Source organism: Naegleria gruberi (genome assembly GCF_000004985.1).
Source record: "Naegleria gruberi genomic scaffold NAEGRscaffold_16, whole genome shotgun sequence".
Taxonomy (NCBI): Eukaryota; Heterolobosea; class Eutetramitea; order Acrasida; family Naegleriidae; genus Naegleria; species Naegleria gruberi.
Window position 1 is genome coordinate 44,064 of NW_003163311.1, and position 14,856 is coordinate 58,919.

Here is a 14,856-nt window from a genome sequence, read left to right on the forward strand (position 1 = left end):
CATCGGAAGAGTCCTCAACAGAGAGCAGTGGATGTTTTGACATTTTTTTAATAATAATTAATTTTCAGTTCTTGCGCTTGATCGAACTCCAAATCACTGGTCATTTCGAGCATGAAGAAAATGGCGCCTAAATTGTAGTGTAACAGAAACCCTCTACAGTTTTCAAAATCAAAAAAATGCAATATTATACAACACAACAACTTCAAGGTCATACAACCTTTAAACCTCACGTTAGAATCGGAAATTGGAATGAGGATATTGAATTAATGAACGAAAAACAAAAAGAATTAGAAAGAGCTAAGGATGCTGGTTTGCTTCCTCATCAAGTGATGGAAAAAAAGTTGCAACATCACATGGAACCAGTAACAATCAAATTTAATGAAGAAAAACAAATTAGATTCGGAGATATTGTTATGATAAAAAGTTTAAATACAAATGGGTACTTGTCAATGGATTTGGATACACAACTTCATCATGTTCACGATAGATTTGCTTGCTCCACTTCTCCTTTGGTTAATTCGCCAGTGTCAAGGAATTGTTATATTGTCGAAAGAGTTGAGAACGATGTCAATATCGATATGATCATTCCTGATGAGGAAAGCCATTTACTTCACTATGGGCAAAAGTTTAGATTGAGATGCGTTCCTCAATTTAGTGCACCTGTAAGTATTCTGAGTTCTTCAAACCTTAAAGATTAATCGATTATGCAGCTCTTTTTGAGATCAGAAAAGGCCTCACCAACCTGCTTTGCTTCAGGAACTTCAAGCGCAGAGAAATGTCAAGAAGTTTCTGTTGACAAATTGTACACATATGATTCTGTTTGGAAATTTCAATACATCCACAAAGGATTTAGACTTGAAAATGAAGGACAAGTGGTTACTCTTGATGATCCACTGATTGTCACTCACTGTGCAACAAATCAATGTTTGAATTCTACAAAGAAAACAACTGTTTTGAATGATTTTGGACAAGAATTCCAAGTTTTCTGTAAAACCATGTTAACCATCCACAAGACTGAAGATGTATGCAATCATTTTGTTTTGACACAAGGAGGAAAATAACACATCTTTCATTTGTTCATAATAAATTAGGTGGCATGTTTATATATTTACAGAATGGTTTCTTTTGGTGTTGTTGAACTACTAATAACTATATCTGGTGATTCAACCTTAATAAATGGTACAACTACTGTATTATTAGATAAAGAGTTTGGGATTTTGATGGGATTCAATTTCTTGGGTATTAAAAGTGAATTGTTTTTTGTGATTGTAGGAGTTGACATTGAATTTTTCGAACGTTTGATAGAGGTAGTTGGGGTGTCATCCTTATCAGCATCAGATGTTGTAGACCCTTCCGAAGAAGTAGTTGGTGTTTCTGCATTATATTTTTCTCCAGCCTTAAGGAGCTCATTGCATGAGGCATATCCTCTCATTGGTTTCAAATCAATCTTATTAATTTTTGAATTATAGTTAACACCTCCATTAAGAATTGCTGATGATTTTGTGTGTTTTGATGAGGAAAAGTACTCTCTTGGAGACATTCCTGCGGGTAATGTTATGGCATCCCCAAGAAGTGATCTCTTCAACATTTCAGCAACTCTTTCCAACTGTTGATCATCCATTGTTGCAGATGGGGGCTGTTGATGCTGACTATCATATCTATATTGATTGTTGAAAGAGGCGGTATTGCCCATGTTTTTTTGTTGGCGCAAAAACCTGATAGAGTTCTCACAAGTAGACATCTTAATATGGATCAGGCTTAGTTGTTGATAATGTGAGAGGAAGTTGCTACAATTGTGCAACAAGCCCATCAACGGAGGTGCGGTTGAGATTTCGTTTCAAATTACAGCCATTCAGAATTGGTTTTTGGAAACCTTAATAAAAAATTGTGTCCGGTGTTGAATTTGCAAATAAGGTTTCTGTATGGACATGTCCATACAGAAATTCAACTTAAGTTTCCAAACAGTACGGAATATCCATTGTGCAATCGATATGAAATAGATTTGAATAGTGATAATAAATCATTGTTTTTCATGAATTAATATTTGGTTTTACTTTTTCTTTGTTGTCTTCTTCTTTTTCTTTGGTTTTTCAGAAACGGATGAATTGAATAAGGATACAGATTCTTTGCTCTTCTTTTGTTGGAGTTTTTGTTGTTTGGCAGCAAATTGTTTGGCAGCTTTTTGGTTATGATTTGACTTGTTCAAGAAGGATGGTTTGGACACACTACTGGTGTTCTTATGGCCTTTTTGGCTTCCTTGTTTGGATGTTGATGATTGCATGATGGATAACAATTCTTGAGAGTTTGAAAATGAAGAAATTGAATCCAAAGATGGAGTAGGCATCATTGATGATGGTTCATCATTGTCTACGAGAGATAATGATTGTTTTTCAATTTCACGTTTTCTCTTCTTGATGGCATTTCTATAAGCTTCCATTTGCTTCTTTTCAGCTTCCTTCTTTTTCTCCTCAGCTTCCTTTCTTTCCTTCCTTTCTACTTCCTGCTTTGTATCAGATTTTGATGTGGATGGGATTGCAATCTTTGAAAGGGTCATATTGAGAAGTTTAGAACCTCTGGATGAGAATTGACCATAACCACCATCCTTTCTTTGTAATGTTTTAAGATTTTCTTGATTCTTTTCCAATTGTGCAGCAAGTTGTTTTGGTGTTAGTTTGGCAGAGACAATCTTCTTTCTTCTTGCCCCTAATATGTCATATTCATCATCGTCATCTCCTCCAAAGCTCATCATGGACATGGTTTCATCTTCCTCTTCGTCTGAAAGACCGGTAATTTCACTTTCTGCTTCTTCATTTCCATAAATGTCTTCTGCCTCTGGATCAGAATCAGAAAATGTGACAAAGTCTCCAATTTCTTTTTCAATTTCCTTTTCATCCATATCGTTCAAGTCATCGAATGTCTTATAGTCCAACACATTTCCTTCATCATCTTCTTCTTCGCATTCATCTGACATGTAGGCTTGGGCTGCCTTAGCTTCCTCTTTCATATCATCAATATATTTCTTAAGGGCCATCTTTTTCGCCAATTCCTTTCTTTCTTGCTTTTCCTTTTCTTCTTCAGTAAGCTCAACTGTTTCTTCCTCTTCCTGTTCAGAACTCTCTGCTTCATCTTCTTCAGCAGGTAAATCTGTGGCAAGAGTCATAGTTTGAGGAAGTGGTTCATTAAATGTATCAGTAATGTTGGTTTCTTCAGGTTTATCCACAACATTATCTGACTCATCACCCTCTTTCTTTGATTCATCACCTTCTTCATCAGTAGTGGAAACTACTTGTTCTCCTTCTTTGGCTTCTGTTTCATCTTCATCATCTTCATCATCCTCATCTTCTTGATTTGGTTCAAAATCTCCATCCTCATCTTCATCATCATTCATTTCTGTTGGTAACATTGCTCCAGGTTTCAATTCTTTAGTAACAACCAAATCAAAGTCATCATCGGATGAATCGTCATCATCCTCGTCATCATCACCATCCATAGCATGTTTCAATGTTGACATTTCCTTATCATCCACAAATTTATCAACTCTAATTTCTGGTCGTAAAGGTCTTTTGTGACTTAAATGGTCAATTAGAATTAATTCGAATTCAACACTACGTACCAAGCAAAACTATTAACAATTGGCCCCAAGTGAGTTAAAATTTTAGGAATCAAATCATCCAATGAATTGATATATTTTACAGGTCTTGAGGGTAAATCTTCATCAATAGTTTTGTTTCTCTTATATTGTGCATAGACTGCATCTTCCATATCTTTAACTTGCTTTTCCTTTTTCTTTGATTTGTTTCTGGATCTCTTCTTTCTACCCTTGGAAGTCTTTTCACTCTTTTCGGTTGTTTCTTCTTCGTCTGCTTGTTCTCCATCATCATTGTTGGTAGTTTCTTCTTCTTCATTTGTTGTTGATTTTCTTTTCATTGATAAGAGTAATGATTCATCTACTGGTGCTGCATCATCATCTAACAGGGCATCCAAATCATCAAATCCTCCCATCGAAACTCTCATCTTGGCCAATTGTTTAATTTTCATCACACTATCCAAATCTATTTCTTCCTCTTCATCAAATTTTACATCACCACCATCTTGTTGCATTTCCTCATCCTCCGAATTTTCGTGATGATTATTTGTTTGTTCCATTGTTATTGTTGTGGAATCTTTTTTGTGGTATTTTTTTTAATTTATTTGAATGATAACAGTTGGAAAAGGCGGGAAAGAAATTGAGTCTAACTATTCCACATTGACAATTACATGACTAAAACAATTTCGTGGAAAATTTAAAGATCAAAATCAATATATCAGTATTTGTCTTGATGATTTGAAACGAAATTATTATGACGCTTTGTTTCAGTTCATAAGTATTTTTTGAAATATTTGAAATTATTTAAAAATCTTAAAAATGTCGCAACGATTGAAACCTTTCACTTCTGTGACTTTTAGTAAATGTTCGGATGTTGAGAAGGCTAAGCAACATCTCCGAGAATATAAAGCAACAGGTGGCGATGAATCTCTTACAAGAGAATACATCTTGAATCCTTTTATTTATGAGCCTTTGATGAAGTTTGTTCCAAAGACTCTTGCGTAGGTTTTAATAATTTATATTCGGAATGATGACGATCGATAATTGTGATAATAATAATGAAAACAGACCAAACGTTATTACATTGGGTGGATTTATGTGTTTATTAATTTCTGGAATTTGTTCTTTTATTACTTGTCCAACTTTCACAGAACCTGTGCCTTCATGGGTTTTTCTTATCAATGGTATTGCATTGTTTTGGTATCAAACATTGGATAATATGGATGGAAAACAAGCACGTAATACTGGAACAAGTTCACCTCTTGGAGAATTGTTTGACCATGGTGTTGATGCTTTAGGTAGGTTGACCAACATCTTTTTGATTTGTTTACATGATCGAATAGCTACTACTATTTGTGCCATTTCATTTTTGTGCACATGTGGTCAAGGTGCCTCAATTACTTCTTATGCCATTTGTCTGATTGGTTATGTTCCATTTATTTTTGCTACCATGGAGGAATATTATATTGGAGGATTATATTTAGGAAAGATTAATGGACCTATTGAAGGAGTTTTAGGTTTTATTACAATTCAATTTGTTGGATTTTTATTTGGTTATGAATTCTTCCATAAACCAATGCTTGGTCCAATTCCATTTTGGGTTTTATTCACAGTTCCAACTTTCTGGTAAGTTGACCTATTCGAATCTATCAAATTTTTGACATTTTCTCTAGTGCAGCAATGTACTCTTCTGCTGAAAATGTTATGAATATTATCAAGAAGATTAAGAGTAATAAGAAGGCTCTTGAGGAAAATAAGGTATCTGAAGCTGAAAAATCTTCTCCATGTTTTGAAACTGATGTTGTTAAGGCATTCCTTCCAGTCATTCCATTCGGTATTTTAATTGGGTCATACTTTGTTATCTCAATGGTTGATCCAACTGTAAAGAGTCATCCATTTGCATTCCTGATTAGTATGGGATTTGGATTTGGATATTTGGCAAGTAATTTGACACTTTCATTCCTTCTCAAGAAACCACTAGCCACTTCTTCCTATATGTGTATTTTACCAGCTGTTTATTTGGTTAACACGCTATTAGGATCAATTATTCCTGGTCATATTTGCTTATTTGCCTGTTTGATTGTTTCTGCAGCCATTTATGTAAATTATGTTTTGTCTATTATTGATGATATTTGCAATGCATTGGGAATCAACATGTTCTCAATTTCTAAGAAGAAACAATAAATTCAAACAAAACATCTGAAGAAACTTTTACTCTTTTCATTTTCTTTAGCATTCAAAGCAACATTTTCAAAAATGTCTTTGGATTCAATGATAACATGTTCTTCCTTGATTGGTTGAACTAGATCTGTGTTGACAATTTTGAGTCGTTCACGAATAGCTTTTTCTATTACTGATACAATAGAGGCTCCTGTTCTAGCTGAACAAGTTGCCTTAAAACAATTAGTTTTTGAGGAAAGGTTTTTGAATATCTCGTTCAATTGTTTTTCATCAACAACTGTTGATGGAAGATCAATCTTATTTCCTAATAATACACAATTAATTGATGAAAGATCCACAACTTTCTCAACTTCCTTTATCCAAGACTCGATATGCAGCAATGATTCCACCTCTGTACAATCATACACAAATATAATTAAATCTGATTGTCTATAATATGATTTGTGTATTGTTCTAAAGCGTTCCTGTCCAGCTGTATCATATACTGTTTTAAGGCAATTTATATTTAGTAATACGATCATCATACTGAGTACTAGAAATTATTACTCACTCGTTAATTTTACATTCTTTTCATCAAGCTTTACTATTTTACTGACAAAATCTACAGCAACTGTCGAAGCTACTGAAGAAAATGTATCATCAATATATCTTTTAATAATACATCTGTGTGCATAAACGCATTCAATAACAAAATTCCGAAAAATCCAACACCATTCAAAACAAGGGTCGATTAGAGCAATGTATAAAATAATGAAACTTTACGTTTTACCAACGCTCACATCTCCTAAAAAACAAACTTTCAAAGAAATATCATAATCATCCTCACATTCCAATAAGGACATTTTTTTTTATGAAATCTTGTGCGCACTCTGAGTAATAATTCACTAACTGGATTTTGAACAGGCCACAGCTCAGCAAGTCAACCAAAGATTTTAAATCACTCTCTCAAGAAAACCTTAAAAGTGATGGGCTTAATTTTGAAATTTAACCGGACTTTGAAGATCTTTTTTCTGCTGAAATAGTTAAATTTTTCATCCTAACCAACCAATTACACATTCAATTTATAATCGAATAAGAATATATATTAGTTTAAATAAACATAAATAATAACACGTGTTTTGTTTTTATTAAAATCTTTAAATTTTCCAATTTTTTACATTAATAAAAAAAATGGCTCCACAAACATCAGCTAAAACATCATCTTCCGAATTAAAAAATCGGAAACAAGATTTGGAACAAATTAAAGATGATGAAATTGAAATTACCAGTGATGAAGAGGCTGAACTCTTAAAAGAGGAAGAAGAAGAAGAAAAAAAGAAAATGTTACAGGCTGGATACAAGCCTCCACAGTGGACAGAATCTTTTTGGATTAAATGTTTAGGTCTTGCATTTCCAATTTTGCTATCTTTAGGAGATGTTGTTTTATTTGTTTTTGAGTATTTATTTACTAACACTATTGTTCAAACCTTACTTGCTTCCGTTTCATTCCATAAATATAGATCATTTTCATCTATTCACAAGTGTGATAGTTGTAAAATTAATTTGGATTTGAATTCAACTGTCACAACCAATACGGAAGCATTTTCAGCTTTTAATGAAGTCATGAATATGGATTGGAAGTCTTGTTTAACATGTGTATTTTCAGAGGATGCATCTTTAATTATGCTCAACTTTTTATATGTTGCTGTTTGGTCATTCTGTATTTGTTATTATTTCACATGGAGATATGGTGTTAAACTTGGTAAAATTAGAAAGCCAAGTGCTAAAGCAATTTTAGTAATTTTGACAATAATTATCGGAATGGTTTTGTTGGTTTGGTATCAATATCAAAATAATGAATGGATTTACTCCATGTCTAATTTTACTGCCATTAAGAGAGATACTAAAAATCCATTTGGATTCTTTGGCAATGAAACTGAAATTGAAGCACCAATCGAAGATGATATTACTTCCTTTGTTAGTGAAACAGAAACCATCAATACTACAATCCCAAATCTTTTAGAACAAGAAGGTACTCAAGTAGACTATCTCAAGATGATTCAATTAATGATTGGTTCTCCAATTGTGGAAGAAATTATTCTCAGAGTTGTACTTGTCCATATGTTCTTTAGAAGAACTGGTAGACCAGTTGTAAGCTTTGTAATGACTAATACTTTGTTTGCAGTCCTCCACATGTTTTCAGTCAACTGGGGAGCATCCTACGTGTACACTTATTATCAAGTTCTTGCTGGTTTTGTTTTGGGAATGTTCTACAGTACTAGATATTATTTGACAGAAAACTTGGCAGAAAATGCATTATTGCACATTGCTAACAATGTCTCTGCAATCTTCTTGCCAGTTACCTTAACATTTGACGACATCTATCCAAAATATGTTATTCCAGGTAAGTTTTTGATTTGGAATTAAGATTTAACCCTCAATTATTAGTTGTTTTGTCATTTGCTTTCTACATTGTCATGTTGATTTTGGATCTCAATAAGGTAATGAATATGCCAACAAAGCAAATCGTACCAGTGATTGTTGAGGAAAACAAATCAACTTCCACTCCTCCAACAACCTCAACAAATAATGAGGACAAAAAGAAGAAATAAATTTTAATATTTATAAATGACTCGTAATCTTATTCGAAACTCAGTTATTGATGAAAATGCCACAGATCAAAATTTTAAAGCATTGCACAAATAGTTCAACATTCCAATATAATATTTCAACTTTAAACTTAATGTCTCCAACTATTTAGGGTTAGAACTCAATAGTAAAATTAAAAAACTTACATCTTCAACATTCTGTCCTTACCACCAGAGGCAGCTTTATCACCACCAGGAGACCAATCGACAGCAAAAACTTCATCGTAGTGACCAGGCATATCATTGAGAAGTTGACGTTTTTGAACATCCCACACCTTAGCAGTCGAATCCTTACTAGCAGAAAGTAATAATCTAGAGTCACCACTCCAACAACATTGATAAACAGCACCAACGTGACCTCTCATACTACATAAATATTTACCAGTTTGGGCATCCCACAATTTGATTGTCTTATCAAATGAAGCACTAGCAATAAGTCTACCATCTGGTGAAAATTTAACTTGATTGACAACTCCCTTGTGACCAGTTAATCTAGCAATTGGTTTATCACTCTTTGAAGGTTCCCATAAAATAAGAGTATTATCATCTGAACCTGTTATTATTCTAATTGGTTGAGAACCGAATGTCTTATTGTACAAGCTCAATAAATCTTCCTTTCTCTTATCAACTTCTTCTTTAGCTTCTGGGAGAGGTTCACAATTGTGATCAAAAGCACCTCTTCTTAAAAAGTATTCAGTACTAACAGACATGGTATTAACCCAGTGAGCATGTCCAGATAAAACTTGTACACATTGTTTAGTATCAGTATTCCACAATCTAATAGTACAATCCTGAGAACAACTATACAGAATATCATTCAAACCCCACATAATTCCAGAAACACCTTTTGAGTGACCAGAAAGTGTAAATTCCTTTTGTGTCATTACTGTATCCCAAATAATAATTGTACCATCCTTACTACAACTTGCCAATCTCTTACATGCAGTATTTTTCAAAAATGGTTCCCAACTCAAACCAGTAATCCACTTTTTGTGACCTTTCAATACTTTTCCACACTTTTTACCACTATCTCCATACCAAATTTTAATATTGCAATCTTTACTACCACTTGCAAGTTTTTTAGCATCTGGAGACCAAGCAACACATAAAACCCAACTTTCGTGACCTTTAAGAGTATGTTGTGGAGTTTCAGTATTCAAATCCCAAATTCTAACAGTATTATCACCTGAACCAGTTGCTAATTGTTCACCATTTGGAGAGAAATTAACAGATAAAATAGCTTCAGAGTGACCTTCAAGTGTTGAAGTACATCTACTGACAGGTCTAACTCTAAACAATGCTTGAGGATGATAGACAATCTTTAAAGGAGCATCTTGTGTTGATGCAAAATCAAATAAATCTTGTCTCTTTTTCAAAGCAAGTTGATTTTTAGAATTCAATTGTTCTGTAAGTGTTGCCATTAAAGTATCTCTAACACTTGCTTGAATTTCTTCACCATTCACAGAGAAGGAATATGGTAATTCTTCTGTATTATCAAGAAAGAGGTTACTATTCAAAAGTTGATTTAATTGAAGTTTAGACATGTTAGCATCAATTTCAACTGTAGTACCAGACTTTTCATCATCAATTCCACTCACAAATTCAACAAAATATCTTCTTTCAGATGCAATACCTGTGAGTGTTTCTTCCGATGAGGTTTTTAATTGTTTTGCTTGATTTTCAATAAGATCACCCGATGATGAAGAGGCCTCATTTGTTGTCGATGTTGTTGTTGCTTCGGAGAGTTTTCTCTTCTGTGCAGAGGATTTTTTAGCATTCATTTTTTTTATGAATTATTTTTTGATGAAGTTCAAAAATAATTATTATTTGTTTTAATCATTGTTTCAAAGCAGCTTTGGAAAGATGGAAATTTGTGGCTGGAAAGAGTATGTGAAGGTTGTGAGTAAGAATTCTAAAGGATTTATGGAAGGGTTTACTGGTTGGGATGGGTTAATGTACATTAAAGATGGTGCTGGTGGTTAATTTTGGTTGGAACCATCGAGTTGAGCGAAAAAGACTTGAATGAGGTCAAGTTCTTCCTTGGTGAGGTCTGGATGGTTAATGTCAATTAAAAGGACAACTCGAATATCACTCAATTCTTCTCTTCTTTTTTGTTTGATTTCTTCACTAGATAGTTCTTTTGGTTCATCGAGTTCTATATTTTCATTGTTGGTGGAGGAGAATAATTGCTCATCCTGATCGAGGATTAGATTGTCATTGGCATCCTTGTAGATTACTTCATGAACGAAACTATCGTCGAGAATAATTATTTCACCTTCATTATATTGTCTTTCTACATTTTTAACTTTCATAGTGACATGATCATTTACAATTAAAGGTAATTGAATTCTCAATTTAATATTTGATACACCACAATGCGGTTTAATATGAGTACCCTTATGAATAATACTGAAATAGACATATCCAATATTTAATCTACAAATTCTATCATTAAATCCTAAAATATCTTCAATAATATTTGTTGTGTTTGGAAATAATTTACAAATTTGTTCATCAATCTTTCCTTGATTGACCAAATAAATAGCATTCCACTGTCCAGTAACACTACTTTTAATATTATCAATATTCAAATCATCAATATTTAAATAATTGTTAATAAATTCCGATTTAATATCTTCAAAATAAGATTCCAATCTCAATTGAATATCACTATAAATACTATAATCATATTTCAATTCATAATTATGATAATTAACATCATAATAAGGTTCATCATTTCCGATATGTGGATAGACAAATAAATTTGGATATCTCATACTTTGATGTAATCGATTGGAATTAATCAAAAATTCATATAAACAATAAACAAGCCTCAACTTGGTCCTCTTCAATTCTTCAACAATATCTGGCAAGGAATATTCCTCCGTTAATTGTTTGATCATCATTTCTTTACAGGCATTAATTTCTTCGCTCGAAGGAGTACACTGATCAGTATTGTCCTTTGATGGTGGAGCAGTGGAAGATGAGGATGATAACATTGTGGAGCTATTTTTTCTTGTTAGAACTTGGAACTGGAGTTTGCTTATGTTCTTATTTAATGAGGGATGAAATATTGTAAAGAAAGTGATCATTTCACACTCAAAAAGTCTTTCAGAATTGTCTATTTTTATCAGTCAACATTTTCAGGTTTAATATATCAATTTATTAGGGATAATTATTATTAAAATTTAAATATTAAAAAAAAATGATGTCAGCAACAAGAAATCATCATGAACCACAAAATAATGAACGACAGTCGTCGGAAAGAGTCTACCGTAAAAAGATTTTAGATGCTGTCTTGGAGTATTATTCAGAGGCTTTTTCTATAGAAAAAAGTAACGAGCAAATTAAAACGGAAATGGACCTTTGTTTACCGAAAAATGTCTGTAAGCGTATTTCATTTAAATTATTGAAAACAGGAGTCCAAAAAAAAGAAACAAATATAAATTCCATTAGTGAGAAAGTTTTGAAAATTCCAAAAAAAGAAAAGAAAATTGAAAATCATGAAGAAGTGCTTCTTTCCCAAGCAGACTTGGATGATTTTAATAAGGAACCAACACAACATGACACTGAGGAGAAAAAAAAACAAATAATGGAGTATACTGAGCAGTATATTCAGAAAAAGTCACAGAGTGTGCTTTCACAGATGGATAGTATTACTTTTCCCAAAAAGATTAGAGCAAGACTTGATCAAATTTCTAATGTTATTGCTAAAACCTGTATTCATCTAGAAGAAGAAAATGTAAAAGTGGAAGAAAAAGGATCAAATGATATTTCCCAAAACACCCCTATCAAAACAAAACAAGTTGATAATTGTCACACTACGGAAAGAAATGTTTCAACTCAAAAAATTAATCTATTAAGAAACTTTAAATATTTATCTGTTGATACTCTTCAATATCTCTCAAGTGGTATCGACACTGTAGAAATGACTCACCAAATTCCAATAACAATGGCTATATTAGAATATGCTATGCAAAACACTGAAAAATTCAAATTTCAAACGTACGTATTCTATTTTTTAAATATTTAGTATTGATTGATATTAAAAGTCTAGAGTGTCTTCAGTTAGGTTCTCTATTGATGGACGCATTCACTAAATACGATATCAAAGAGAAAAAAAGAGTATTTGGAGATACTAGTATTCGAATAATGACTGAAAAAAAGATTCATCCCTATTTACTATTCATGGAAAGTCAACGAACAGACTGTGACACTGTTTTTAGTCACAAGGATTTTTTGAAAATTTGTTTAACATGTAGATCTTCGCTCAAATACACCACCTACCAATTATTTAACTCTCAAAACAAAACTATTTATGATAGTACAAAACTATCATGTTTTGCCTTATTAACATGTCCATCCACAGTGTTTGTTTTGAGAATGGATTGTGAAAATTATAAACCTGAAAATGTAACAAGTATGGTGATGGATAAAGCGTATAGGCTTGGATTCTCTTTGAGGTTAATAGCAACTATTGACATGAAAAAAGATCCAGAATCACTACTTTCAGTATTATATACTATTTTTAGTTATGGACATGATTTGACATTAACATTTAATGGAGAACCATGTGATAGAATTACTAACACTCCAATAGAAACTAAATTGAGAGCTCAAGAAGCTAATAATTTTACCTTTGAACGCTACTATAATATTATTACTGAAGTATTTGAAAGTGATTTTAATGAGATTAGTTTAATTATTAAAGTACTTATTCAGAATCAATATGATAAAACGTACCAATATGATTCGACTTTTAACGGGCCTAAATATGAGAAAACTGATTGGAAACAAAATTTCAATACCTTTCTTGAACAACATTCAGAATCAACAATTTATATTTTATCAAACACCAATTCAACACCAACTCTTGAATTGCAAAGAAAAGGGAATGAAAAAATAATAGTTTTTTTTAAAACCAAACGAGTCTATGATTATTATGATGATGATGAAGAAACTGAAATGAATGATAATGTAGAAAATAATGATGAATTGAATGAATATGATGAACTTGGCGATATATTGCATGCCACATGCTATACAAAACCTTTAAAAAAGAGAAAAAACCTAAAATCCCAATCGTTACAAGATTCAAAAAAATCTAAATCTAACACTGATACTGATATGTTTTTACAAAGACCAGCTGGTAGCAATGTTTCTAACACAGGAGAGTTTTGCTTTGATAAAAATAATTCCACAAATGAAACAAAAGATTTGAAATTAGACAAATTATTAATGTTTGATATGACCAGTGAATATGAACAATTATTATATGAATTATTTAATATTAATATAATTAATAAGTATTATAGAATAAGAAGAGATTTAAATCCAAAAGAAGGAGTATTTTTATATTTGGATGGAATTTACAATAATAAGGAAGTATTTATTAAAATTACATGTTATAAAACAATTAATGAAAATATTGAATTAATGAACAAACTTAAAAATATAAAATCTAAATATTTAAATGAAATAATAGATTTTAAATTAATTAAATTATCCAATGAGCAATTATGTAAATTATTTAAATTAACAAATATGGAAATTAAATATTTAGGATTAAAAAATGAAATTTTTATTTCAATTTTATCACCAACAATTGTGTGGTATGATTACTTTGTTTCAAATTATTGTAAAATTTATCCATTAAAAGATTATAAATTAATTTTATTATTAATTATTAAATTATTTATTGATAATTTAAATGGATTAAAATTATTACATGAATTAAATATTTCACATATTGATTTTAACATTTTAAATTCTAATATAATATTAAATAATGGTTCTGATTTAATTAGTAAATATTTAAAAGAAAATAATTTACCAACATTTAATATGGTATTAATTGATTTTAATAGTTCAAAATTAGAAAGTCAATTATTATTTACAAATGAATACATTCCAAAAACAACACATTATCCTCCTGATTATAAATTATATTATGATAATATAAAACCAAATATATCATTTACAAAAGCACATGATATTTATTCATTATCTATTGTAATGATTCAATATATTACCATTTTGATTAATTGTTATGGGAACAATTGCTTTCAAATGAAATCAAATACTATTAGATATATAAATCAATCACATAGAAACAAAGACGAACCATTCAATATTGATTTTAATATTTTAAATTTTAATATTTTAAATAGTTTTGAAAAGGAAATTTTTAATGAATTATTTGAAATGATAAGAGAAATGAATTTAAACCCTTGGAAAATTATTAATGAAAAAGATTATTGTTTACAACAATTAGAAAAATTACAAAATAATGTATTGCATTGGAATATTTCTGATACTTCTTCATCACCTACAATTAATAGTGAAATGAAAAATTCACATCAAATGAAACAATGATATTGTCAAATGATTCTTTTTCCTCAAATTTAATAGTCTCCCAATATAATCACTTTTGGCAAATTGTATTCCTAAATATCATTGTCA

At 31.3% G+C, this 14,856-nt stretch overlaps 10 protein-coding genes across 10 annotated transcripts; 4 read left to right on the forward strand and 6 right to left on the reverse strand.

The window, feature by feature from the left end:
- Positions 1-176: 176 nt before the first annotated feature.
- FM141 (uncharacterized protein) lies at positions 177-1,061 on the forward strand (the record flags this gene model as incomplete). The annotated part of the gene is made up of 2 exons (XM_002678661.1): positions 177-662; positions 711-1,061. 2 exons carry the CDS (start codon positions 177-179, stop codon positions 1,059-1,061), a joined length of 837 nt encoding a protein of 278 aa, XP_002678707.1.
- A 47-nt stretch (positions 1,062-1,108) lies between these two features.
- On the reverse strand, positions 1,109-1,693 carry NAEGRDRAFT_65874 (uncharacterized protein; the record flags this gene model as incomplete). The annotated part of the gene is made up of 1 exon (XM_002678780.1): positions 1,109-1,693. One exon carries the CDS (start codon positions 1,691-1,693, stop codon positions 1,109-1,111), a length of 585 nt encoding a protein of 194 aa, XP_002678826.1.
- Positions 1,694-2,050: 357 nt separating this feature from the next.
- On the reverse strand, positions 2,051-3,511 carry NAEGRDRAFT_65875 (uncharacterized protein; the record flags this gene model as incomplete). The annotated part of the gene is made up of 1 exon (XM_002678781.1): positions 2,051-3,511. One exon carries the CDS (start codon positions 3,509-3,511, stop codon positions 2,051-2,053), a length of 1,461 nt encoding a protein of 486 aa, XP_002678827.1.
- Positions 3,512-3,588: 77 nt separating this feature from the next.
- NAEGRDRAFT_65876 (uncharacterized protein) lies at positions 3,589-4,146 on the reverse strand (the record flags this gene model as incomplete). The annotated part of the gene is made up of 1 exon (XM_002678782.1): positions 3,589-4,146. One exon carries the CDS (start codon positions 4,144-4,146, stop codon positions 3,589-3,591), a length of 558 nt encoding a protein of 185 aa, XP_002678828.1.
- A 259-nt stretch (positions 4,147-4,405) lies between these two features.
- NAEGRDRAFT_65877 (uncharacterized protein) lies at positions 4,406-5,770 on the forward strand (the record flags this gene model as incomplete). The annotated part of the gene is made up of 4 exons (XM_002678662.1): positions 4,406-4,587; positions 4,655-4,884; positions 4,930-5,212; positions 5,260-5,770. 4 exons carry the CDS (start codon positions 4,406-4,408, stop codon positions 5,768-5,770), a joined length of 1,206 nt encoding a protein of 401 aa, XP_002678708.1.
- Positions 5,771-5,946: 176 nt separating this feature from the next.
- Positions 5,947-6,582, reverse strand: NAEGRDRAFT_4275 (rho family small GTPase; the record flags this gene model as incomplete). Its single annotated transcript, XM_002678783.1, has 3 exons — positions 5,947-6,251; positions 6,318-6,430; positions 6,530-6,582. Coding segments are annotated over 3 exons (471 nt in total), but the record flags the coding sequence as incomplete, so codon positions are not given.
- A 355-nt stretch (positions 6,583-6,937) lies between these two features.
- On the forward strand, positions 6,938-8,358 carry NAEGRDRAFT_65878 (uncharacterized protein; the record flags this gene model as incomplete). The annotated part of the gene is made up of 2 exons (XM_002678663.1): positions 6,938-8,150; positions 8,195-8,358. The coding sequence occupies 2 exons, from the start codon at positions 6,938-6,940 to the stop codon at positions 8,356-8,358; spliced, it is 1,377 nt and encodes a 458-aa protein (XP_002678709.1).
- On the reverse strand, positions 8,352-10,175 carry NAEGRDRAFT_79219 (WD40 domain-containing protein; the record flags this gene model as incomplete). The annotated part of the gene is made up of 2 exons (XM_002678784.1): positions 8,352-8,499; positions 8,542-10,175. The coding sequence occupies 2 exons, from the start codon at positions 10,173-10,175 to the stop codon at positions 8,487-8,489; spliced, it is 1,647 nt and encodes a 548-aa protein (XP_002678830.1). The 3' UTR covers positions 8,352-8,486.
- A 198-nt stretch (positions 10,176-10,373) lies between these two features.
- On the reverse strand, positions 10,374-11,393 carry NAEGRDRAFT_65880 (aspartyl beta hydroxylase; the record flags this gene model as incomplete). Its single annotated transcript, XM_002678785.1, has 1 exon — positions 10,374-11,393. One exon carries the CDS (start codon positions 11,391-11,393, stop codon positions 10,374-10,376), a length of 1,020 nt encoding a protein of 339 aa, XP_002678831.1.
- A 593-nt stretch (positions 11,394-11,986) lies between these two features.
- On the forward strand, positions 11,987-14,769 carry NAEGRDRAFT_65881 (uncharacterized protein; the record flags this gene model as incomplete). The annotated part of the gene is made up of 4 exons (XM_002678664.1): positions 11,987-12,399; positions 12,447-13,779; positions 14,262-14,275; positions 14,565-14,769. 4 exons carry the CDS (start codon positions 11,987-11,989, stop codon positions 14,767-14,769), a joined length of 1,965 nt encoding a protein of 654 aa, XP_002678710.1.
- Positions 14,770-14,856: the final 87 nt, after the last annotated feature.